Here is a 24,088-nt window from a genome sequence, read left to right on the forward strand (position 1 = left end):
TTCCCATGGGTCCCACTTTCAGGGGAATCCCCTCCCCGAGGTCCCCCTAGCTCTGCATTCCCGCTCCCCGAGAGTGCCATTCCGCAGGATGCCCTTTGCCCGGGCTCCTGCTCCTGGACCCGTCCGCGCTCCCGGATAGTGGCGTGGGAGCGCAGTGCCCCCTGGCGGCCACGGAGCCTAGCCCCTCCCTCTCGCCCCAACGCAGTGCCCCCTGGCGGCCACGGAGCCTAGCCCCTCCCTCTCGCCCCAACGCAGTGCCCCCTGGCGGCCACGGAGCCTAGCCCCTCCCTCGCCCCAACACATCTGCGTGTGCTCGTGTCCCCGCGCCCCCCCCGGGTGCACACGTGTCCCTGTGTCTCTGCTGTCCCGGGATGCTGCGTGCTGGGTGCCAGCCTGCGTGCCAACTCCTCTCCCGCCCCAGTGACACATGAGACCTGGACATGTTCACATCTTTATTCTCACTGCCAGAGCCTTCACTGGCCTCCTCACCAGCATGGACACTGCCTCACAGACCTCTTAAAAGTGTACCCCCCCAGCATGGCGCAAGGGTGGCCACAGGGCATCTGGGCTGGGGACAAGGACATTGGGGTCACACTGCAGCACAGGTCTGCTGCAGTGCCCCTTTCTGGCACCAGGTCACAGCCCCATTCTGCCCTATATGGATATGTACATTATACAGAGCTACCCAGAGCAACACAGCACATGAAAAAAAATATATATTCATAGTATATATTCATAGAATACCAGATTAGAAGGGACCTCAAGGATCATCTAGTCCAACCTTTCAGGGTAAGAATATAGTTTAAAGGAGATGGCCCAGCGCCCTGTCAAGCTGGACCTTGAAACTGTCTAATGTAGGGGAATCCGAATCCACCACCTCCCTTGGGAGTTTATTCCAATGTTTAATAGTTCAACGGGTAAAAACATTTGACATGCAGTCCAAATCCCCCCAGTAGCAACTTGTCCCCATTGCCCTTTGTCTTCACCATGTGGCTCTTTATAAAAAGGGAGTCTCCCTCCTCATAATAGATGCTGTTTATGTACTTGTACATGGCCACGAGGTCTCCCCTAAGCCTTCTCTTCTCAAGGCTGAACAAACCCAGTTCTCTCAGCCTTCCTTCATATGGCAGGCTGGAAAGGGGCGAGAGAATGGAAGACCTGTCTGCATCCTCCTTGTATAGTGGGGACCAAAACTGTACACAGGTGCAGCCTGAGTAGTACTGACTGGGAGAATGACATCTTTATCCCTGCTTGTGATAGCCTTATTAATGCAACTCAGCATCCTATTGGCTTTGTTTTTTATCCACCACAGCACACTTCACTCATGTTGAGCCTTTTGTCCACCAAGACCCCCAGGTCTCTCTCCACAGTGCTTCTCTCAAGCTAGGCAGCTCTCAACCTGAGCTGTATGCCTGGGTTATGTGTTCCCAGGTGCAAGACCCTACATTTCGCCTCATTAAACTCCAGTTTCTTCTTGCCTGCTCAACCAGCCTATCAAGGTCTCCCTGGGGGGTAGCTCTCTTCTGGGGTGTTAACTTCCCCACTTGTTTTTGTGTCATCAGCAAACTTCATCTGGGTGCTCTTAATTCCAATGTCTAAATAATTAATAAAGACATTAAACAGCATTAGGCCCAATATTGATCCCTGGGACACCCCACTAGTGACAGGTTGCCAGTCTGAGAAAGCCATTTATTACCACCCTCTGGGTACGGCCTGTCAGCCAGCTCTCCACTCACCCCACAGACCACTTGTCTAGGTCACAGTATGTCAGTTTCTCAAGGAGGAGGCTGTGAGAGATGGTGTGGAAAACCTTGGATAGATCCAGGTGGATGTGTCCACTGCTCACCCCACATCAACTGAGCATGTCACCTTGTCATAGAAGGCAATCAAGTTTGTCAAGCACGACTTACCCCTGGTGAATCCATGTTGGCTTTTCCCTACCACCTTCTTCAGTTTACTTGCAATAGTCCCCAGGAGGGTTTGCTCCATAATTTTCCCAGGGATTAATGTTAGGCTAATGAGTCTATCATTGCCTGGGTCCTCCTTGGAACCTGTTTTGTAGATAGGGGTGACATTAGCCTTCTTCCAGTCTTCAGGCACACCTCCCAACCTCCACCATTCCTTATATATTATGGAGAGCTGCCTCACAGCAACAACAGCCAGTTCCTTGAACACCCTCAGGTGGATGGCATCTGGGACCATCGATTCGTACAGGTCAAGCTCTTGTCGTAGTTGACACACCAATTCTTCCTTCACCGATGGCAGGCCTATGTCTGTATCAGTCTGGACATTTGTTCTCATGTCCTGGGACCCAGCAGTGCTGGCGAAGATGGAGGTGAAGGAGTTGAGGACTTCTGCCTCTTCAGCTGCCTTTTCAGCACTGTTGTTGACTAGCTCATCTCTCCTGTTTAATAGGGCAAATGTTCTCCTTCTGTTTCTGCTTGGCTTTAACATAACTGAAGAAGCCTTTCTTGTAGTTTCAGACATCCCTGGCCAATTTTCTTTCAAATTGAGCTTTTGCTTTCCTAAATGCATCTCTGCATAACCCTGGCAATGCCCCTGTAGTTTTCAACAGGCAATGATCCACTTTTCCATCTTTTGTACGTTTCCTTTTTGGTTCTGAGCAGACCCAGAATCTCACAGTTAAGCCGAGAGGGTTCTCTTACTCCACCTGCTTCCCTTGCTTTTGGAGGGGATGAACAGGTTTTGTATGTGTAGGAGAAATCTACTTTTATGTACAGTATTTATAAAAAAAAAAATCCAGACTCCACCAAGCCAGTAAAAAAATACATCTCTGATGAACTCTGCTGCAAGACCTCTCCCACCCCACCCCATGATGCCCACCCTGCCAGGCTGCCCACCTGCTGAGGAGGGTGGCAAGGGGTGGGACTGTTGCTCCCAGAGTTTTGGCATGGCATAGGGTGTCCCAGCAGCATGTATGGGTGGGTGGGTGGAGGGTCAAGGGCTGTGAGGATCTGGCTGCTGGCCCCAGAGGCAAGGTTAGCAGGGTCAAGTTGGGTCACAGGAGTACCCATCACCTTGGTGTCCAGACAGGGGAGTGGCTCTAGAGTCCCAAGCTGGGCCCCAGCCCTCCCACCTATGTCCTGGGTAGCCAAGTTGCAACATGGGCAGGGTGCCAGTGGGTGCCCTCGGCAGGCATGCTGCCTCCCCATAGCAATATGGCCAGTCCCCAAGCACAGCCTGGGGGTCAGCAGGGTCCCATCCATGGGCATCAGGAACCAACCAACTATTTCTCAAGAAGGCTCAAGAGCAGCGGTCTGGGCACTGCCAACCACAGCAGCAGGACCACACTTGCCCACAGCAGCCACACTGCCCCCATGATGCTGAAGCAGTGGGGTGGTATCTTGCCAGGTACCAGAAGATGGCAGGGCAAGAGAGCAGGTGGCTTGGGCACAGGCATTGCTACAGGTTCAACCACCACACTGGACTCCAGCCTCACGCAGACACTGTTCATCAGGGCTCTCAATGCCAGGAAAGAGCTCTATTCCTTGGCCCCCACAGCAGGCGGTGCCCCATGCCCCTGGCAGTGCCCGCTGCCAGCAGCTCTGGGTATGCAGAGATGAGCTCCACCTGACAGCCAGCTCCCGGTGAGGTAGGGCAGTATTATTCTCCCCATTTTACAGATGGGGAAACTGAAGCGCAGAGCAGGGAGGGGTTCCCACACCTGTCATGGCTCATGCCCCCTCAGCACCACCACTGGTGATGGGTAGCAACAGCAGAAGGTCCTCGGGGAAGCCCGGTAGGGCTGAACCCGGGGCCGGCTCTTCCAGCAGGTGGGGGGGAGGTTGGCGTGGGCACCCGGTGCTGGCTAATGCCCGCCACCACTCTTCCCCCCACCTGTGGCCCAGTCGATGATGATGAAGCTCAAGCTCATGATCATGAAGAGCACTCCGAGGAGGGCAAAACAGGCAGCCTGCAGGGACACGGGAGTGGGTCAGGGACAGACAGTGTAACTGGGTCTTGAGCCCTCACCCCTGTCCTCCCTGTGCTGTCCCCCTCTCAGGCTTACCAGGATTTTTGGAGTGGAACGCAATGGCTCCTTGTCCTTGGGCATAATGCGGATGTAGAAGATGGCCGGGAAGATAAAGATGAGGCAGGGAGCAGACGTGGCACCTGGAGCAGACAGGGACAGAGTGGGCAGAGGGTCTCCATCCTGCAGCTCAGCTGTGCCAGCCCCACAGCTGGGCTAGGTTCTCTCCCCCTCCTGCCACCCTCAGGCCTGGCAAAGCTTTCCAGGAACCTAGGGACACCATGTCCTGGCACTGTCCCCACATCCCCCCCTGCAGTCAGCGCCTTGGCACCAAAGCGAATGCCAAGCAGGGGGAGCCCAGCTTGGAGGCTCAAGGGAAATATCCAGAGGAAGAGCAAGTGTGAGAGGGCAGCATGGCAAGCAGCTGGTGCATGGAAACCAGTTTGAGGGGGCAGGGACTAGGCTGGGACCCCCACAGGCTGCCTGGTCCCAATGTGGTAAGAAGGGGAAACTGAGGCACAAGTGGGTCAGCCAAAGCCCAGCAGGGGGAACAGGCACAGGGCACTGCCACACACCGATCAAGCCGAAGATGCCAAGGATGGAGGGGGCAAAGATGACCAAAAGGTTGATGAAGGTCAGCAGGACCACGGCAATGATGATGTGGCGGACCCAGCTGAAGTCCTTTCCTTGAAACAGCATTTGCTGGATTGCCCGGCGCACCTGGGGACAGGGACAGGGTGTCCTGCTGCATCCTGGCACCCAGGGCCCACACGAGCCTGCCCGTTCCCATCACCCTTTCCCCTGCCCCAGCCCTGTCCATGGCACTACTAGTCCCAGTTACCCCTACTCTGCTCTGTCCTCATGGCTCCTCTGGCCTCCTCATCACCCCTGCCCTTGCCTGAGACCTGTCCCCAAAATCCATTCAGTGCCATTTCCCAATCCCTGCAGTCCTGTTGATCCTGCCACCCTAACCTTGGGCCTCAGTCCTATTGCTGCCTCAGTTTCCCCTCTCAAAACCTGTTGCCGAGGTCCTGTTTTGGCTGAGCAGTGGCAACGCCACCTAGCACCCCCCTGCAGCCACTCACCGGGAAGAGGACGATGGGAACAGTGAGCGTGACAGCTGTCAGCACGGCCACCCGCACGCACAGGATGAGTACGTCAAAGGGGTCCACTTTGTTGTATGTGTGCAGCAGCTCTGATTCCACCCGGCCTGTGGGCACCAGTGGGGAGCCACCGGGTGAGCCCCCAGCAGCGCCACCACCCCAGTGCTAGCATGCCGGCAGGACCCCCATCCCCCTCCCCAAGAACTCACCGTAGAATGTGAGGTAGCCAAAGAGGGCAGCCAAGAAGTACATGAGGTACATGACCATGATGGAGATATTGGAGATGCACTGCATCTTCTTCTTGGAGGGGCTGTGAGATATGGTGGACTCAGCATGGCCCTCACAGCCTGGGCCAGCCCACTCTGTGGCACCTGCTGGCACCAAGTACCCATCCAGCAGGGATCATGCTGGAGTACCCAGAGATACACGAGTGCTGTGAGAAGTGGGAGTGTGTACCTCTTCCTGGGCTGCATGGTAGGTCAGATCACTCACTACCAACCAGCCACCTGCCCACCTGAGTCATAACACCCACCTTCCAGGGGCTGTACCACCCACCACCCACCACAAGCTGTAGCACTCACCTCCCAGGGGCAATGTTACCCCCCAGCACCCAGCCGCCCACCCGCTCACTCACCACAGATTCTATTACCAATGTCCCAAGGGCAACATTGCTCACCACCTGTCCCAAATTGTACCACCCACCTCCTGGGATTGATAGCACCCACCCCAGCTCCTGTCATCCACCACCCATCTACCTCAGGTTGTGTCACCTATCTCCTAGGGGTAATGTCACCCACTGTCCCACCCTTGGTTGTAATACCCTCTTCCTGAGAGCGAAACCACCCTTTCCAAATCCTATTTCCCTATCACCCACCCAAGGTCATATCACCCACACCCCCACGGTGCCCTGGCACAGGTATCACACCCAGATGGCATTGCTGTTGGGTGAGCACTAGATGAAGCCCACCCCTCCCTGTGGGTGCCCCCACCCAGGACTCACTCCTTCAGCTCAGTGTAGATGGGCAGAACCTCAGGATGGCAGACAAAAGCAAAGGCCATGATGGGGATGGTGTACGCCGTCTGTGTGAGAGGAGGGTGGCTGAGCACCAGGAGTCAAGCTGCCACGTGCTGCCAGCACCTTCATGGGATGCAAAGGGTGGGATCTCACTCAGAGACACAGGTCCAGGTCCCTACCTGGGAATTCAGTGTGAAGAAGCTGGGGCTGCAGGTGTCTTGCTCAGGTGCCTGCAGGACGGTGTAGCCATTCTGGTAGTCACTAGTGCTGAGGAGGGTGTTGTTAAGGATGCCAGTAAAATTCCCGTCCTGGTCAGGAAGTGGGCAAGGGACCTGGAACTTCTTGTAGATGACCTAGCACAGGGACACAGGGACAGTCATTGTCCAGCAATATGACCCCCCAGCACCAAGCCAGCATTGTGCCCAGAAGGAGAGTGCCCCTACAGAGACCCCTCTATGTGGCATCCATGGTGACACTGGCCCCCCAGCCTATCCCTGTGTGGGTGGGCAGCAGGCCAGAGCAGGGCAGCAGCACGTGGAGGGGCCACATGTGTGGCTACCCCCTCCCGGCACCCCCTCCCAGCACTCAACTCCTTCAGACAAAAATAACCCAGCAGCTTGACAGCACTGCCACGGCATCTCCGCAGCCCCGAGCACCCACTGTTCCCACTGTCCCCACCGCACACAGCTGGCCACACGCCCTGCAGAAGGGATGCTGGCATCCCGGGCCGCCAGCACGTGCTGGCAGGTGCTCACCGAGACAAGGAAGAAGCCCATGCAGCTGAGGGAGAAGCCGCTGGCATAGCCGAGGTAGCCTGGGGAGGGAGGAGAGTACCCGGTGGGTATGGGTAGTCCTCTCATTCTGGCTGAGTGTCCCCTCCTTGCTCATCACTCCCAGGCTGGCACCATCACCCCACTGGTGCCACAAGTGTCATCCCTCTAACTTACCCAGCTGCTTCATGAGGGCCAGGGGCAGGATAATGGTGACAGAAACCAGGATCACCAGGTAGTTCCCATTCATGTACCAGTCCCTGGAAGCAGAAGGCCTTATTGCTCCACTCTGCTGGAGCATGTGAGGCACAGGCAGCCATCAGTGGGGGGCTGTCTGCCCTCTGTGAGGACCCTGGAGCTGGGAGTTCCGGGGACACTAGCTGGTGCCCACATGGCTGGTGTCCATGCTCTGCCAGCATTCAAAGGTGCCCTGGAACTGTGGTCCCATAGTGGTGCACTCCCATGAGCTTGAGCTGCTGTGTGCAGGCTGAGAACTGCTGTTCTCAGCACATGTTTGCCTACAGGCAGCCCAGGATACCACTGCCTGCACGAGGACTCAGCCAGCTCCTCAGTGCCCCAGGCAGAGGGAACTGCCCCCCAGCCGCCCATGGGGCAGGACCTCTGCTCGGCCCTGCAAGCATGGAGGGGGTACAACCCGTTCTAAACCAGAGCTCATGTCATCCACCCTGCAACTTCAGGCTCTGCTCAAGAAGGAAAGCATGATCCCAAGGAGATGTGAGGAGTAGGGATTGGAAGTTCAGACCAGTTTAATCCCACCCACGGGCTTTTTCAGCACTGATGGTTATCAAAAATAGTAGTGGCTTAATGGCACTAAATCCCCGCCATGGGCTGCACAGCTGGAGCCAAAGCCTCGGCGTCAGCCTCAGGATAGCACACAGGAGGCACTCACGTGGTCTTCTCCTCCAGGTTGAGGAAGGTCTGGATGACGAGAGGCACTTCAGATTTGACAATGTACAGGTAGCTGGACATGGCTGTGAGGTGGAGCAAGGTCATGTTGTGCTGGTGTGCTCTGGACCCATTCCCCATCCCCAGCAGTGAGAGGTGACCCTCCAGCCCCATCCTCACCTCCGATGTTCTGCAGCGTGATGGCAATGGCTGCAGCCAGCTTCCCTGGTGTGCCGAAGGCTCGGTAGCCCAACTGCTCGTAGGCACGGATGCCTGTGGGATGGGGAGCAGTGGTGGGGTGAGGGCTGAGAGGGGACACCCTGGCACGGCCCCACTAGAGATGCAGCACTCACCCACAATGCCAGAGGACTTGAGCAGCAAGTGGATGGAGTAGCTGGAAAGCAGAGCCACTGCCGTCAGGAGGAAGCTGCAGGAGGACAGAGCTGTCATCAGCAGCTCAGAGCATCAGACTCAGATACAGCCATGGGGCAAACCTCATGTGGGCAGGCTCTGCCTGCAGATCCTGGCAGGCCACTCAGCCTCTTGCTTTGGCATTGGCTGGGTGCTCACAGGGCAGATGGGTTACAGTATGAGGGCACCCACAGCCATGGGGCTGCCCCAGGCCTGCAAGTCCTCCCCACCATGTCCCCAAACCCAAGGAGAGCCAGCATCCCTGTCATTTGGGCCACACGGGGAAATCTGGCCTTGTATTAAAGAAGTCAAGCCTACATCACCCTCCTCCTCACTGGGGCAGAGCACCCAGCAGGGTCAGACCGGGATGAACATTGTTCAGGCAGTAGGGTATCAGTCCCTGCATCACCTCAAGACTCCATTCTCACCTGCACCCCTAACACCCATCCTTGGAAGAACCTCTCCCCCCACCCTAGACTTCCCACCCAGGTACCTGCAGGTGACAGCACTCACAGGAAGAGGATGATGCCAGTGTTTGCCATGGCATAGGCCAGTCCCAGGATGCCACTGCCCATGATGGCATTGCTCAGGTTGAAGACAGACATCCCAAAAGATGTCTTCCCTTCAAACTGCACACAAAAGACAAAACAAAGAAGGGACATACTAGTCACACTGGGAGCTACCCCATCTCACTACCATGGTGCCCATGCCAATACTCACATCAGTGAAGTGTGTCTGCTTCTTCTCGGCACCTTGGGGCAGGAACTCCTCCATTTCTGCCGTACCAGACTGGTTCTCCTCAAACCTGGCCACCGGAGGGATGACAGTGAGGCCAAAGCAGAACTGAGAGCCACTATACCCAGGCAGCATTAGCTGGCATTGCCTGGGCAGGGAGCAGCAGAGAGGACCACCCAGACCCCTGGCACCCCTGCTTGTCCCAGGGCTCTTACCTATCACCTGTCAGAGATGGGACAGCAGAGGTGGTGAGTGCAGCTGCATGCTTCCCATTGGGCACCAGCTCCACCATCTCAGCCTGGAGGGGCACGTTTCTAGTATCCATGTTGGGGAGGTGGCTGGGCTTGCTCTGAACTCTCCTTGGGCTCTGAAAGAGAGTGCAACAGGGGTCTGGCTCTGGGCAGGAGCACAGGGGGGGCTGGCCTGGGGTCCCACAAGCCCCACATTCACTGGGAGTGCTGGTGGGCTCACAGGCACTGAGGGATGACAGGAATGGCCAGCCTGGCATCACTACAGCTGTACTTCTGCCTTTGCTCAGCACACAACAGAGCTCGCCCCAGCTCCAAACGCATTGCAAGGGTCCTTAGGTGGGACTGCTCCCTAGCCCAGACGGCCATTCTGCAGCCCACCCCACGGGCTGCTCCACTCCCGTGCCAGCAGCTCGGTGCCAGCTCAGGCCCATAGCTCCGTCCGAGACACCCGCCCACCTCTGCTCCCCCGCCCGCGGCTCTCAGCACCGTGCCTCATTCTCCCCTCCTGAAAACGGTGCCGGCAGTCGAGCAGGGGCGTTTGGGAGGGCTGCTGGGAACAGGGCGCGGAGCTCGGGGACCCCCCCAGCCACCATCATTACATAAAGCCTGTGGCAACGCTCGGCACGAAGGGCTCACCCGCGTCCCGTCGCCCAAGGCCGGTGCTGCCAGCGTGCCAAGGCAGGGGGCTCGGGGGCACGTCAGGGCCGGACAAATGGAGCAGGAAAGAGCGCGGGGCCGGGAGACAGCTCCTTGGCACAGGAAGGCGGCAGGCAGCGCTGCCGAGCGCGGGACGCCTTGGCACGCCGCACAAAGCTGCCTCTGTGCGAGCCCCGGCCCGCCCCGCTCCGCTGGGAAACGGCACAGGGTGGCTTTCTGGGGCAGGCTGGCAGCCGGGGCAGGGTCCCCCGCCACCCCCCGCCGTTCTGAGAGGCTGGGGTCCTGACCAGCCAGCCAGGGGGGCTTCACGCTGAGGCCGTGTCTGGCCATCAGACGATGCCCACTCGTCCAAGGTGAGGGCTGGGCAGGATGCGACACAGTCCCCAGCCCGGGGAGGGCGATGCCGCCCCATCATTCTGGTTCTGGGGTCCCTGCAGGGGGGGCCGGGTGCGTGCCTGTCTTTGTGCTCCTAGGGGATCGTTGGCCCCGGGGACCAGACAGTCTTGCCATGGCACTGCTGGGGCAGGGAGATGCTGGGGACAACAGCCACCTCGGCACGCAAGGGGAGGATGACACGGCAGAGTGTGGGCGTCAGCACCTCCGGGCTCCTGAGACACTGTTTTGCTTGTCTCTGCCCACCCAGGCCACCAAAGAGACCTGCCAGGGCCACCTCAGGCCATGGGCTGGCTACCAGTAGTTGCCTAATTCTGACCCAGGGAATGGGGTGTATAGCAGGGCCCACTGCCCTGTACCCTGCCTCAGTTTCCTCACCAGGCTAAGTTACAGGGCAGTGGGGACCAGTGCAGGCAGGCTCAGCTGTATGGGGAAGAGAGGGAAGCATAGGGCAGGCTCTGGGTGATGATTTCTCCCCTGTGCTAGGCCTCCGCTTGGGCCAGATCCAGGCACAAACAGGGTTGCCAGCATGTCCAAACACTGCTGTTAACTCTGCGCCTTCCTGCCACTGTGGGTGGGCATCACCAAACCCACCACTCCTAGTGCTGAACTTGAGGAGCCTCCAAATCCCCATTGCTCCATCACCTCCCCAAACTCCCACCAGCACCATCAGGCTGCCCACAGGCAGGGCTCTGCTGCATCCCACTGGTGTGGGCAGAGCTGCTCCATTCCTCTGCCCACTCCCCCACGGGCGCCGGGAAGGCTGGGCACTCTCCTCTGCAGCCCCTTTCTTCTCCCAGGTTATAATTACACCTCTCTGGGCAGCTCAGGAAATACCAGCTTCTTCCCCTGAGCGCCTCTTGGAATAGCAAGCGGCACAGGGGGGCTCATTTCGCATGCACCGGGCTTAGCGACACCACCCAGACGCTTCCTCCCGCCGGGCAGAGTTGGCATAGCCCTGGCACAGCCCTGGCACTGCTTGCTGTCACCTCCCTGGCTGGTCCCGGCCTTTGCCCCTCGGCCAGGGTCTCCCAGCAGTGCTGGCCGGGGAAGGTGGGGAGATGAAAGGGGAGTGAACAGGAGACTTTTCGATCGGGCAGAGCATGCCCGGCTTGCTGCTGTTTGCCTTGCGATAAGGCGGGTCAGAACAGCAAATACATGGAGCAGTGAATGGCCCTGGGGGAGGTGGCATGGTCCTCCCTGAGGGTTGGAGGACAGCAGGTTGACCCCTGTCCCTGTGCACCCACCTCATTTGGGGACCCTCTACTCTGGGTACAGCATCTCTGAGGATTTCTTCCCCTGGCGTGCTGCCCTTGAGACCCTCAGCCTACCAAAGGACTGGCAAGCCACCCCATAGATGGGATACTATGGTCCTCACTGCCACACTGGACAGCCCATGTGATACCTAACATTGTCCCTTTCCTTACTTCCAGACCCAGACCTGCTTGCCCAATGACATGGGCACAGCCACGTGTGTGGGCTCAGAATGTACCCACTCTGGCACCCAGGGCGATGTCCCTGGGGGCTGCTGAGCCATCTGCACTGATTTCCCTGCATGTGCCTCTCTGCTGCCTGCCGGCTCTGAGAGAGGAGGACAGTGACAGCCTCACTGCACAGACACCTCCCACCTCCCCCTGCCCAGCCCTGACTCTACAAGTTGCTGTTCCTACTGTCCCACTGTTCGGTGACACTAAAGACATCATCCATCCCATCAACCCTCCAGCACAGACAAGCAGCCCGAGCCGGGCCCCGGTGCTGTCCCGCAGCCCTCCCACGGGCAACGCTGAGCCATATGCGTGGGGCGGCACGTACCCTCCCTGCCGGCCACGTCTGCACACGAGGGAAGGCTACGTTTGGTCTCGCACGCCTCGTCTCAGCCAGGACAGACGCCTGACCTCCTCACCGAGACAGACAAGTGTGGGACAGCAGGGCTCCCAAATCCCTTCCCAGCCCGGGCAGGCAGCAGGCAGCCCTGGGCTTGCCCTGATCCCTGCTAGCCTTCCCTGGCGGCCAGGGCACCACGGTGGGGAACTGGGTCCTGGAGGGGGTTGCATCCTTCTACCTATCACCTCATCTCCACCCAGAGTTTACTTTAAAAGTGGAAAATCCCACCTGGGAGCAAGGCACAGACAGCAGCAGGTGGGGCTCGGGCAATGCCAGCAGAACATGTCAGATGGGGAAGGTCCCTCACACCCATGAGTGTGGCAAGGAGGACACGTACCATCCTGGGAAAGCCTGTCCCTTGCACTACACCAGTTTTTCCAGTCAAACCTCGGCACAGTCCCTGCCAGAACACACCGTGCCGGTGGGAGCACAGCACACATGGGGACTCGCAACTGCTGCCTGCCAGCTGTGTCTCAGCCATATGGTGCCAGCCAGGGGCACGATGACCCACTGTGTCCTCACAGCCCATGAGACCCATCCATGTCACCCATCGGGGATGAAAGCAGTGGATCTCCTTGGCAGTGCTCCCCGCCACGCTGAGGACCCCCCACAGGGCAGTCTCCCTCCCCATCTCCTCTGCTTCTGCAGATGAATCCCAGCTAATCCGTCCCAGCTGGGGCCGTGGGACTATTCCGGGTTGGTAATCCGGATTTAGCGCGAAGCCTGCCACAGCTGCTGGCCTGCGTGCTCACAGCCAGGTGCCCTGCTCCTGCTGGTGTGGGTGCTGAGGGGCTGGCACCAAGGCCCCCCCCCGCCCATGCCTGCCTGCCCAGGTGCCTGTTCGGGTTTCAGCAGAGCCAGGCACAGACAGGTCTCATGTTCCCTGGGACTGTGCTGATGATAAAGTCTCCCAGACAGATGGACAGTGTGGGTAAGTGGGCAGGGATGCCAACCACGTTCCCCCACTACCATCAGCCCCCATCCCTGGAGCTACTCCCAACAGCACCACTGGGCAAGGGGTGACCCCCAACTTGGCATCCCTGGTCAACCCCCTGTACTGCTGCTCGGGATGGGGTAACCCCTAGCTTGGAGTTCTTGCTTAGCCCAGCCCCCAGGACCACAGGGTGAACTCCAGGTTGAGGTCTCTGCTTAGTCCCCAGCACCGCCACGGGCACAGGGGTGTGTAACCACAGGGCCAGAGCTGAGCCCATAGCCTGAACCTCACAGGTCCCTGCGCAACATCTCCCAAGGGAGGCTGGCTCCAGCAGGGTAGGCAAACACAGAGAGAATGCCACAACACCCCTCCTTGCTCCTCACCCCAGTGCAGCCCTGGGGGCCCAGGTACTGGGATCAGAACCAGCCTTTCCTCCCAGGCACACAGAGATGTGGCTTCCCCCCTGACCTGCCAACCTAAAATTAGCTCCCTAACCTGTTTTTAAATCTACAGCATTCAGCACTTCTTCCTCTGCACCTCCCAGCCAAGCCAAGGCAGTGCCACCATCCCACCTTCCCCAGAAACAACAAGCACCTAGGAAGGGCAAATCCAACTACCCAGGGGCACAGCCAGACACCTCACCTTTGGGATGAGGTCTCTAGGGTGCATCCCTTTGTACATGGGCACACCATCAGCCATGGAATGGGGAATAATTTGAGACAATATGCCCAGTAAATGACTGAAGACCTTCTCTGGGAATCTTCACTCTAGACCCACTCTAAATAGACCTACTGATGCCCCTTATGAGATAATCCCATCCAAGAGCTGTGCCAGTCAAGCCCACAGTCCCAGCACAACCTGACCAGTATGGTCACTGCTCCTAGGCTCACCCAGCCTGGGCAGGCCTAGGGTTTCAGCCTAAAATACCACCATGGCTCAGAAGACACTCCCAGCACCCCAATCGGGGCAGAACTGGGAATGGCAAGAAGGAACAAGCTGCTCTCAAAGCCACTGGTAATAACCAGCTAGAAGGCCTCCAGTGACTCAGACATCTGCCTCTGCAGCTTCAGGCCATCACCTCTACACCATGCAGAAAATGGTGTCCACTCAAAGAGGACAAGTGACACCCATGTCCTCAGGGACAGCTCTCACCAAGCCTGTGGACATGCCCACAGGTGAAGCATGCCAGCAGTTGTGCTGACTTGTGGTCATTGGCCCCAGCACTGTCCTGCAGCAATGGACATACTGGAACCTGAGACACACCAGAGAGGCAAAAGGCACCACAGGGAAGGAGGTGACAAACATCATAGCTCCAGCACCAGAGCTGTTTCATAGCCCATCCATGACAATCCACTGCTGGTCACATGCCATGGGACAGGGCCACAGGACAGGTACCAACCACCACCATCAATCCAAGTCCTCCCACGTCCAAGCACTGGTACCAAAGTGAGCTGGGGAGAATGATGGAGAAACTGAGGCATGGGTCTGGACAACAGGCAGTGCAGGGGAGCTGTGCCCAGCATTAGCACAGCCTGGCCTACCACTAACCCAACCCAGCATGGAAAGAAGGTGCTGAGCTCATGTAGAACCAAGTCAGACAGCAGAGACAGCTGGCAACATGGGGACAGGGACAGGAATGTAGTGATCACAGCATGAGGCCAGTGGCACCCAGCGTGGCTATAGGGGTGGTTAGGCGAGACAGTGGCTTGAGCCCAAAGCATCTCAGCCAGCTTTAGGCTCAATGTTGGGATTTGCTTAAAACTTAAAGCCAATCTACTGCCCAGCAGCAACTCAGGGACACCTGAGGAAGATGGTGGCATGGACTGGGACATGCAGGGGCTGATGGCAGGTGGCATCTAAAAAACCATACGAGTTTTTCTATCACACCTCTGGACATGCGTTTCACCTTGGAAGCAAGATGCTTTCCAGGAGCTCCAACTTCCTAAAACACACCCGGCCTTGGCAGGACAACATTGAGGGGCCAATGGCAAAAATCCAGTCTGTCATTTTCTGCAGGCAGCACTAGTGTGTCCCTCTGATAATCCGGCATCCCCAGCAGAGAATCCTGTCCTAACCTAGGGCCACAACCTGCCCAAGTACTGTGGGACCACTGCTGTCCCCAGCCTTGTTACTCTCACCATCAGGCCAGCCAGCTTGTCTGCTCCCCAGCACAGGGACAGCAGGACCATGCTGGCCATCTCCTCACCAGCATGGGGGACTCAGCTGGCCCCAGACCTGCGTCAGCGCCTGGGGAGGTGAGTGGCGGCTGAGACCCACGCAGTGAGGAGGGCAGGGGGAAGGGGGGCCTATCTAGTCCTCAACTCGCCTCTGTTTTCTCAAGGGCTGCATTTCCAAAGGAACCCGTGGGATCCCGCTCCTTCCCTCTCTCCCTGCGCGCCAAGGAAAATAGGCTCTGCCGGTGCCTGTTTGTTTGCCGTGGCCGTGGCCCCGGCCTGTGATTACAGCTGCAGCATGTCCAGGCACTCCAGGGCCTTTTGCACCTCAGCCAGGCTCCCCACAGTGCCAGCACCCCCATGCCACCCTCGAGTTGGACAGGGTGTTCCTGCTGCCCTGCTGCATCCCTGGCCATCAGAGCCAGGACATACTAGCACTCAGACTGCGGGGGATAAGGCAGCACCGCAGGGCAGGGAAGGCTTTCTCTGGGGTACCTCTCTGAAGCCAGGGGGTGAACGCATGCCAGGGGCGGGCACCAGGGATCGGGCAGTTGTAACGGCTCAACTTGGGTGTGATCCAAATGTCAGTGGAAAATTCCCTGTCTTCTCCACACCGGCTCAACACAGACATGCCTTATTCAGCCAGAAGGGGCTTGGTCCCACAGCGGGGCTCTACGTCCCCTCGGTCCCACCTGCTGGGGACCTGCCAGGAGCCCTGACTCCCCCGTGCCACTGCAGAGTTAACTGCTGGCACGGGTTGCTCAAGGCTAGCAGCCACCTGCCATGCTTCAGTTTCCCCGTGGAGAAGATTTCTCTCTGACAAGATGCTTCAGGCTGTTGCCACCAGAGCAGGCCGTCGTGCTGGCTGGCACGGGACACGCGTGGCGGGCGGGAATGTAATGTCCCGTCTGCAATTCCACACTGCTGTCCCGGCCAGCCAGGCTCTATAAATACCCGGGCTTGGGGAAACACCGCACGCACGTCCCAGACAAACCCCAGCAGCGCCTGGCATCGCTCTCCCTATCCGTGCCCCACGCCACGCATTGCTCCTCACACCAGCACCCTGATACCCGATCCCGGCGGCCACTGCTTCCAGCCTTAAGAAACATATGTTGTTCCCATGGGCAATTAAAAATTAAAGTGGGAAAAAAAGGAAAGAAAAAGAGGCTTGGGGGTCGTCAGTATTATCATTATCCAGTGCCGAGGCTGGAACTCAGCCGGGGCATTAGGGTGGCAGCGAGATGGGGCTCTGCCTTTCCCCTGCCCTCGCAGGATTTACCCACCCGCGGAGGGTTTCAGCAGCTGGAGAGGCAAAGAGAAGAGCAAAGCAAACAGTCCCGGGGCGCTGCCACCTGCCAGCGCTACGGGAGCCCCGGACCCTTCCCCCGCTGTTGCCGGGAGCGGCGGGATTTGAGCGGCTCCGGGAGGAGAAAGGGTGGAACAAGGGATTGCGGGGGCTGCGGGAAGAGAGGGAGACGGGGCGAGGGGCGAAGGGAGACGGGGGGGGGCGGTTAGAGCGGAGTGCAGGGAGAACCGAGGGAAGAGGAGAGGTCCATGGCTGCAGCTATGGAGTGTGCCGAAGGAGAAAGCAAAAAGCACGGCGGTCAGTGCAACTGGGAAGACGGGGCATAACTTACCTGTCCCCTCTCCAACAGTGCCTCTGCTGCGGGATGGGGCGAACAGCCCCGGTGGTTGCTGCCGCGGATTAGAGACTATCCTACAGCCGTAATCCCGGCGGAGTCGGGGATTAAACCGCAGCCGGGCCCGCCCCCATCCTGTAGGCTTCCAATCTCCGCGCTGTAAGAGAGCCAGAGCCGGGAAGGGGCTGGCCCGCCTCGGCTTCGCTCCGAAGCAATAGCCTTAGCGAGCACAGCCGCCCCCAGGGTAGCAGCCACTCACCGAGCACTCTGGTGCCTCACTGGGCATGGTCACCAGGCACTGATGCCCCACCATGTATCACCACTGTACCTGGCATTGCCAGCTCACTGGATATCACGACCTCAGCTGGGTATCAACACCCCACCAATCACACCCCAGAGCGCCAGACAGAGGCCAGTGGCTGTCACTCAAAGCATCAGGGCTGTCACACTTGCTTTAGTCTAACTCGAAGGGCTAAATCCAGAACACCTCGAGCATGGGCGCTGGGTTTTATCCACTCTTAAAGAGGGACAGATTCACCCAATAGCTCAGGAAGGTCTTCACCAGCACCTCCCACAGCCACAGTCTCTCCCCAACCTGGAAAATTCAAGCTGCCCCCACATTAAATCAGCCCATTTGGTTGTCCTGCTTGAGGATACCCACTGCACCCACAATGAACCCCCTGGCACCTCTCAACACTGGGACAAACAATCTGCATGGGATCATCCCAGCATCACCCAGAGTGGGGGGACACTCCAATCACCTCCTCTTGTGTCCATCAAACTTCCCCATTTGAGCTGAAACACCTATTTTCTTTTCATGGAGAAACAATTCTGGGGTCTATCCACATAGAAGTGCCTCAAAGAGAGAATTTCTCCCCAAAGCATCCCTCCTACTGCAGGGAGAGTCAAAAGTTCCTGGCCAGCCACAAGCCATGTCCTCACAGAGTATCTTCCCTTCCCAAGGGCCGTCACCCCCAGGCCGCCTGCTCTTCTGCCCTTCCTGGATTTTACTTTGGAGGAAAAGCTCTGGGGTTCCCGCAGCAGCAAGGCTGGGGCTTGATGCACCCACCGCCTCCCCCGGCAGAGCAGCGAGCCCTGCACAGCCGCCGCACGTCGGCAGGACGGCTCCGCGCCTTGCTGGGAGGCTTTATTTGTGTTACACATATCTTTCATAAACCCTAGCGAAGCTTCAGGCAGCCTGTGACGGAAAGGACTCCGCCGGCCAGCAGCGAGCGTCGCTGTAGAGCTGGGAGGAGGGAAGCCCCCCCTTGCCCCACCACCAGCAGCGGTACCCACTCTCCCTGCCGTCAGCCGGGGGGGTGTTAAATATCCGTCCCTTGCACTCCTCACAATTCCAGTCTCCTGTTACCGCTGCCCTGCTTCAGCCAGAGCCATCCATTAACTAATTTCTAATAACAGCAGCATGCGTAAGTGCTGAACCAGCGCTGGCTGGCATGCCGGGGGGGGACCAGAGGCAGCCAGGTTTGGCAGGATGGTGAGGGGGGAGTCAAGACACTCAGGGCCATGGGCATCGCTGGGCTCAAGCCATTTGCTTAACCCTTCCCCTGCCCTGGCAGAGGTGGGAACTAGCTACGTGGCACCAGTGCAGAGATGGCAGCAACACACCTTGCTGGAGGTTGTAAAAGGTGTTTGAGAGCTACCACCCTATAAGCAAACACAATACAGGTGGCTGGGAACAGGGACAGGAACAGGCAATGTGGACCTCTTGCATACGGTTCTGCACCCACTGACAGGGTGGACATACTGGGAGTCAGGGTGCAAGCTGCAACTCATAGCCTGCCTGCTCCTCAGCCTCCAAATATTGCTCTTGTGCTTCTGTTGGAACAAATGAAGCCGTGCCCCCTATTTATCGTCCCCTCTCTTATCCTGTATGTGGCATCCTTCTCCATCGTTTGCCTGTTTTCAGCTGGGCAGGTAAATCTATCAGCCGCATTGTACCCAGCTGTCGGGTGGCTCTGCCCCTCTCCAAGAGTGCTGTGGAAAATCAAAGCAATGAGAAAAGGAGGAGGGAAAGGGAGTGTAGATGCCCCCACACTTCCCAGAGCCTCTCCCAGAAGGTCCCCACAACCTGCATCTCACATGTGGCAGGTCCAGATCCATGACACTGGGCTGGCCACTCAGCAGGGAGCCGCATGGGGACCGGTCCTGGTCCTGCCGCTGTGTTCAAGGGGCTGCCTGGGAAAGGGGTGGGCTGAGACCTCCCTCTCACCCTCCCAAGCCCTCCAGCCAATGGCATAGCCCAAGGTGGCCTCACTGCCAGCTCTGGGGGTGCCAGGACTGCACTCAAGCTCCAGCCAGTTGTAAAGCTGCAGCTGCATGTTTTTTTCCAGACAGATGGAAAGCTTGATGCTGGATTCCCAGATGTGAGGAGCCTTCCAGGACGCACAGCATGGCACGGTGTGGCCTGGCCAGCAGCACCCTGTCTCATTCATGCCATGGAGCCAAGTGCCATGACAGCTGTGCTTTGCCACAGCCCACCACTGTGCCATTTGCCTTTTCAGCAAGCTTCTCAACCCAAAGCTGTCCTCTTTTTCATCCTTCAGCCACACAGGAATCGAGCAGATTAATGCAAGCACATAAAAACCACTCAGCCTCAGGAGCATCGGGGCATGGACTAGGCCAGTCAGGACCCAGATGTGAAGGAGTGCCGTGTGTGGCCAGCGCATGCTCCACTTGTCACACTTGGTTTCCTTGCTCAGCCTCTGTGCCTGCTGCCTGCCACTGCCCACTGTTCCCGGGGCCAAGATGGGAGATGGCAGGAAGATGCAGTGATGATAACAGCTAAATTTGCAGCCCAAGCAGTATCCACCCCCAACAGCCAGCGAGAAGCCTCCTGGTGCTTGTCCTTGCCAGGAACACACCAGTGGGTGCCTCTGAGCCTCAGCACTGGCCATCCCACAGGCATGGCCCCAGCCTCCCCTCAACAGCTCTGAGACCCTCACTGCCCTCCCCTGCCCCACTGGCAGCAATGCACAGACAGAGTGGGGCACACTAGGAGAGCAGGTGGAAGGGGCTGGGAAAGCCAGTGGCAGGAGGGCAACACCTGTGGCTGGCACAGTAGACTGGGAGGACCCTGGGGTGACACCTGCCCGAGGCTGTGAGCAGGAAAGACTCTTTTTCCCCTCAGCAACCCACTCCAAGGCTGCCCCTTCATACTGGCAGCAAAATGCCCAGGATCAGAGCTGGTGTGAGGCAGCTCATGGCCCTTGCCCTTGACTGTGGCTCCCTTGCGGCACACACTGTCATGTGGCAGGGCACAACAACAACAAGGGCTAATTGGTTAATGTGATTTCAAAACATGATTTGCAATTATAACTCACCAGAGAGCATTCAATGATCCCGCACATTGGGAGAGTGGGTTTTTCTCCTTCATTTGTTCCTGGAACCTCGAAACCAATTAACTTTACAGAAGCCAGAAGCAAAGTGCTGCTCACCAGACCTGAAGGGTGGTTATCTCTGCCCTCAATCACTTCCCTGCCAAGCATGGCATTGAGAATCAAGGACCCGAGGACAAGCCCCAGGGTAACCCTGCCACTTATCCCCACAGCACTGCCAGGTTTTGAGGGGGGTCCTGGGAATAACTAGCTCCCACTGAGATGCTGGTCCCACACTGGACCAGCTTCATGTCCAAGTGGCTTCCAGCCATCCAGGACCACAGCTGCTTGGAAGCACTTGAAAGCAGGAGGATGCCCTGGGCCCTTGGAGATGGAGATAAACTTTCTCTTAATGCAGCAGAACCTGACACCTCCAGAGGTGCAAGCAGGAGGAGCCTGCACATCTGCCACCCAGAAGGGATACTTTCATGCTTGCTGTCCCCACTGGCAGCACCCACAGCTCCATCAGGGCCAGAGGCTCTGCTCCTGTGCACTTGGCATCCTGCAGCAACGCCTTAAATGCCTTTAAGGCAATTAAGCAAGGACTTAGCAAGGACTGTAATGCTTTTAAATGCAACTCAAATAGCTTTAAAGCCAAAAGAGTCCAAGTGGCCATGATGGTCTCAAAAAGTCCAGTACTCAGTGCCCTGATCTAGGCCAGCTCCTCTGAGCCTTGGCCTGTTTCCCCAGTGTTTCCAGATGCTGGGCCCCACTGCTCCCCACATTTAACTGGAAAGTTTAGGACAGGGCAAGTAGAGTTTTCTATTGAGCAGGCAAAGAGAGGCTGGTTGCCACCTGTGAAGGGGATGCACTGGCAGCTGTCTCTCAGAACAGTGCCAGGGACCCAGAATGCTGGAGGAGCCAAGGGAATCTGCCAGTCTGCAGGGATAATCCCACATGCATTAAAGGTCTCCAGGCCATGAGTTGCCCTCCATCAGCTCCCCAAGCCCTGGAGTTTTCTATCCCACAGGAACCTTGGCATCCTGCGCTGCATTCTCCCAGGATTCCTATGGACAAGGAGGGAGGTCAAGCAGCTCCCAAAGCCTCCAAGGATGTACAGGGTGATACTAGCAGAATAGGACAGCCAGGCTGGGCTGCCCTACACTCCAAAACTCACCTGAGCTGGGTGCAGGGACAACCTTCCCTGGAATGCCAGGTCTAGGGCCAAGCTGGAAGCTCCAGAACAGAGGCAGGGCCCTGGCACGGGGTGATGGAAGGAAATGTAGGGCAATGCTAGGGGTATCCACAGTACCTTGGAGGTTCTCCTGTTCAAATCTGAGCTCCCCAGCAAGCTGTCGCAAGTGTGGAGATGGCTGGCGGAGCCCCAAGGGGGAACAGGCGCACTGCCCAGGGCCTCAAGCAATGGGGTGGCAGATGGCTGGGGAGCTGGGGAGCAGGGAATGACCAGAGATGCCTTTTTGCCCACATGACTGTAACATACTCAAAGATCTAAATAACCAAACCAAAAGAGAGAAATGCAGCCACAGGCATATCCTTCCTCTCCTGTGAGATGACACTGAGTCCAGAACTGACTGAGAAGCAGGTACAGCTCATGTAGCCACTTTTCTCACTCCCTGGTTGTGCCAGGCCCCCAACCTTGCCAGGGTGACAGTCCTAGGGCCAGACAGCAGTACAGAGTCCTGTTGAACATGACACAGACACGAGGAGGTGAAGGTATAAAGGCCTTTTCATGGCCCACCAGCAAAAAAGATTCAGTGGAAGAAGCACAAAATGACATGCTGGTGCTCAGGACTGATGTCCTGAGCTGATGGCATGTTCCCCAGCACCAGGGTCCCCATGATCCCAGAGCAGTGGACCACAAGTGGTGTGTGTGAGGGTCCCTGTGGGCACCTCCTGGTCTTCCTAGCATCACCCAACCTTGTGTGTGGGAGGGCTGTGGCACCATTTCAGGCTGGGCAGTGCTTGCATGGCAGCCCACTCCATGGTTGGGAAAGCCCTGGGGCAGTTGCCCCTCTCCCTCCCCTCCAAGCTGGCCAACAATTGGCTGCCCAGGGGACATCAGCCTTGATCCACATCACTGGCCGCCCCCACGGCTGAGCAAACAGAGAGGAAAACAGCCCCAGCCAGCCTCTGTCACCAGTCACCACCAGCACGTGGCCAGGCACATGGCATCCCCCAGTACTCCTGTCCCTGAGACCCTTACTGCCAAGCAGAGTTGCCAGCACCACCCTAGCAGTGCTGCCAGGGTGGTTAACAGTACCAATTCACTTGCCTACAGTCAGAAAAGAGTCCAGGGGCTGCAGAGGCTGAGCTGGAACCAAGGAGAGAGCAGGAGGTCGCCTAAGCACCCACCTTGCTGGTGCTGGAGAGGCCAGCAGAGCGGGGAAACTGCCGGGACACAGCCGGGTGGCCCCGTGACTGCTAGCCCCGGGTATGGGACGGGCCCTCCTTGCTCACTTCAGTGCTGTCTGCTATGGGGCCGGGCCAGTCCCAGGGGCTGTGGGCCAGCTGGGTCCAGCCGGCTGGAATCAGGCAACCACCATGTGCCAGGGGCACGTGCCCCAGCCCTGCCCGGCTGCTCCACTTGCTTCCCCCACAGCTCAATTCCCTGTAACCCTTCCCCACCAGCAGAACGCAGCTCCTCATGGAAACCCCCCACCCTGCTCTACCTTCCAGGACCTCCCCCGTCAGAGGGGCACCCCACTCCCCTTCTAAGATGCAGAGATGCTGGAAGTCAGCTCCAGTCCTATTTGTCACCAGTGTACTCCACACCACCCAAAACTCCCCACTTGCTCTTCAGCATCTCTGGGACCCCCACCCTGCCTGCGGGCAGCAGGCCCCACGTGTTACCCACCCGTCACCAGCTCCAGGCTTGGCTAGCCACAGAAGCAAGGCGTGGGGAATGTTGCCACCAGCAGCAGCTGTACCGGGGCCAGAGCACACAAGTGTCCAGCCACCGTACTGGCACCGCAGCTCCGGCTTGTCCTCGGGGAGGACGCGGTACAGGCGCCAGGGCACAGGCAGCAGCGCCAGCTCTGCCGAGAGCACTGCCCACCGCCCGCCCCGCCGCCGGCAAGGTGAGGGCAGTGCCACGACCGCAGCCCGCCAGCCGGTCCCGGTTCCCACCGGCTGAACCCCCGGGCACGGCGCTAGTGACGCCGGCACACCGCCCACGCACGATGCCGCCGTCTCGTGACGTCCCGGGACATCTGCGCCACGGCTAGGAGCGGCCCTGCCCTGCCGCCGCGGTCACGGCGGGGAGAAGGGCAGGACCCCAGAACCGGAGTGCCCACGTCAGCCCCACAGCGCTACCGGCTGCTCCATGCCAGGGCGAGCACCTGACCCGCACCCAGCTCGGCCGGACCCCGCACGCCACCGCCGCCCGTCCCACATCCGGGTCCTGGCCGCCCCACGGCAGCCTCAGTCCCCGCCCACACCACACCGGCCTCGCCCCCGTTCAGCCCCGCCCCGGCCCGGCCCTATGGGCCGCGACTGCCCTCTGACGGCAGCTGAGGGTACTGACAGGCTTCGTCCCTGCACCCTGCTTGAACTCTGCCTGCACCCTACCTGCGCCCTGCCTGATCCCTATCTATGCCCTGCCTGAGTCCTCCTTGCTCCCACCTTGTATCTTGCCTGGCCCCGCTGGGGCCAGCACCCACCACCCCATCATGCTCATGTGTCCTCAGGCCCATGCGTCCCCAGAAGCCCTCTCAGAGCACACCCTGCTCATCCCAGCATCGCTCCTCTCAGACTCTCCCATAGGAACAGGCTGTTCAGGGTAGTGATGGAGACCCTATCCCTTCCAGTGTTTAAAAGCTGTGGTGCTGAGGGACATCGTTGAGGGGTGACCAGGTAGTGGTGGGTTAAC

The 24,088-nt window shown here is 58.4% G+C and overlaps 1 protein-coding gene across 4 annotated transcripts; it reads right to left on the reverse strand.

Moving 5' to 3' along the window:
- Nucleotides 1-438: 438 nt before the first annotated feature.
- SLC38A3 (solute carrier family 38 member 3) lies at nucleotides 439-23,594 on the reverse strand. Of its 4 annotated transcripts, none has more exons than XM_064156617.1 (16): nucleotides 23,533-23,594; nucleotides 9,147-9,298; nucleotides 8,917-9,001; nucleotides 8,710-8,825; nucleotides 8,139-8,212; nucleotides 7,966-8,058; nucleotides 7,790-7,871; nucleotides 7,057-7,139; nucleotides 6,865-6,923; nucleotides 6,289-6,462; nucleotides 6,095-6,174; nucleotides 5,304-5,404; nucleotides 5,077-5,201; nucleotides 4,567-4,711; nucleotides 4,031-4,134; nucleotides 439-3,934 (listed from the first exon to the last, which is right to left on the reverse strand). In XM_064156617.1, the coding sequence occupies exons 1-16, from the start codon at nucleotides 23,542-23,544 to the stop codon at nucleotides 3,830-3,832; spliced, it is 1,590 nt and encodes a 529-aa protein (XP_064012687.1). In that variant the 5' UTR covers nucleotides 23,545-23,594; the 3' UTR covers nucleotides 439-3,829. The 4 variants fall into 4 exon arrangements, with proteins under 4 accessions (XP_064012687.1, XP_064012689.1, XP_064012688.1 ...); XM_064156619.1 differs by lacking the exon at nucleotides 23,533-23,594 and adding an exon at nucleotides 23,075-23,115; XM_064156618.1 differs by lacking the exon at nucleotides 23,533-23,594 and adding an exon at nucleotides 16,862-17,006.
- Nucleotides 23,595-24,088: the final 494 nt, after the last annotated feature.

Source organism: Pogoniulus pusillus, chromosome 16 (assembly GCF_015220805.1).
Source record: "Pogoniulus pusillus isolate bPogPus1 chromosome 16, bPogPus1.pri, whole genome shotgun sequence".
Taxonomy (NCBI): domain Eukaryota; kingdom Metazoa; phylum Chordata; class Aves; order Piciformes; family Lybiidae; genus Pogoniulus; species Pogoniulus pusillus.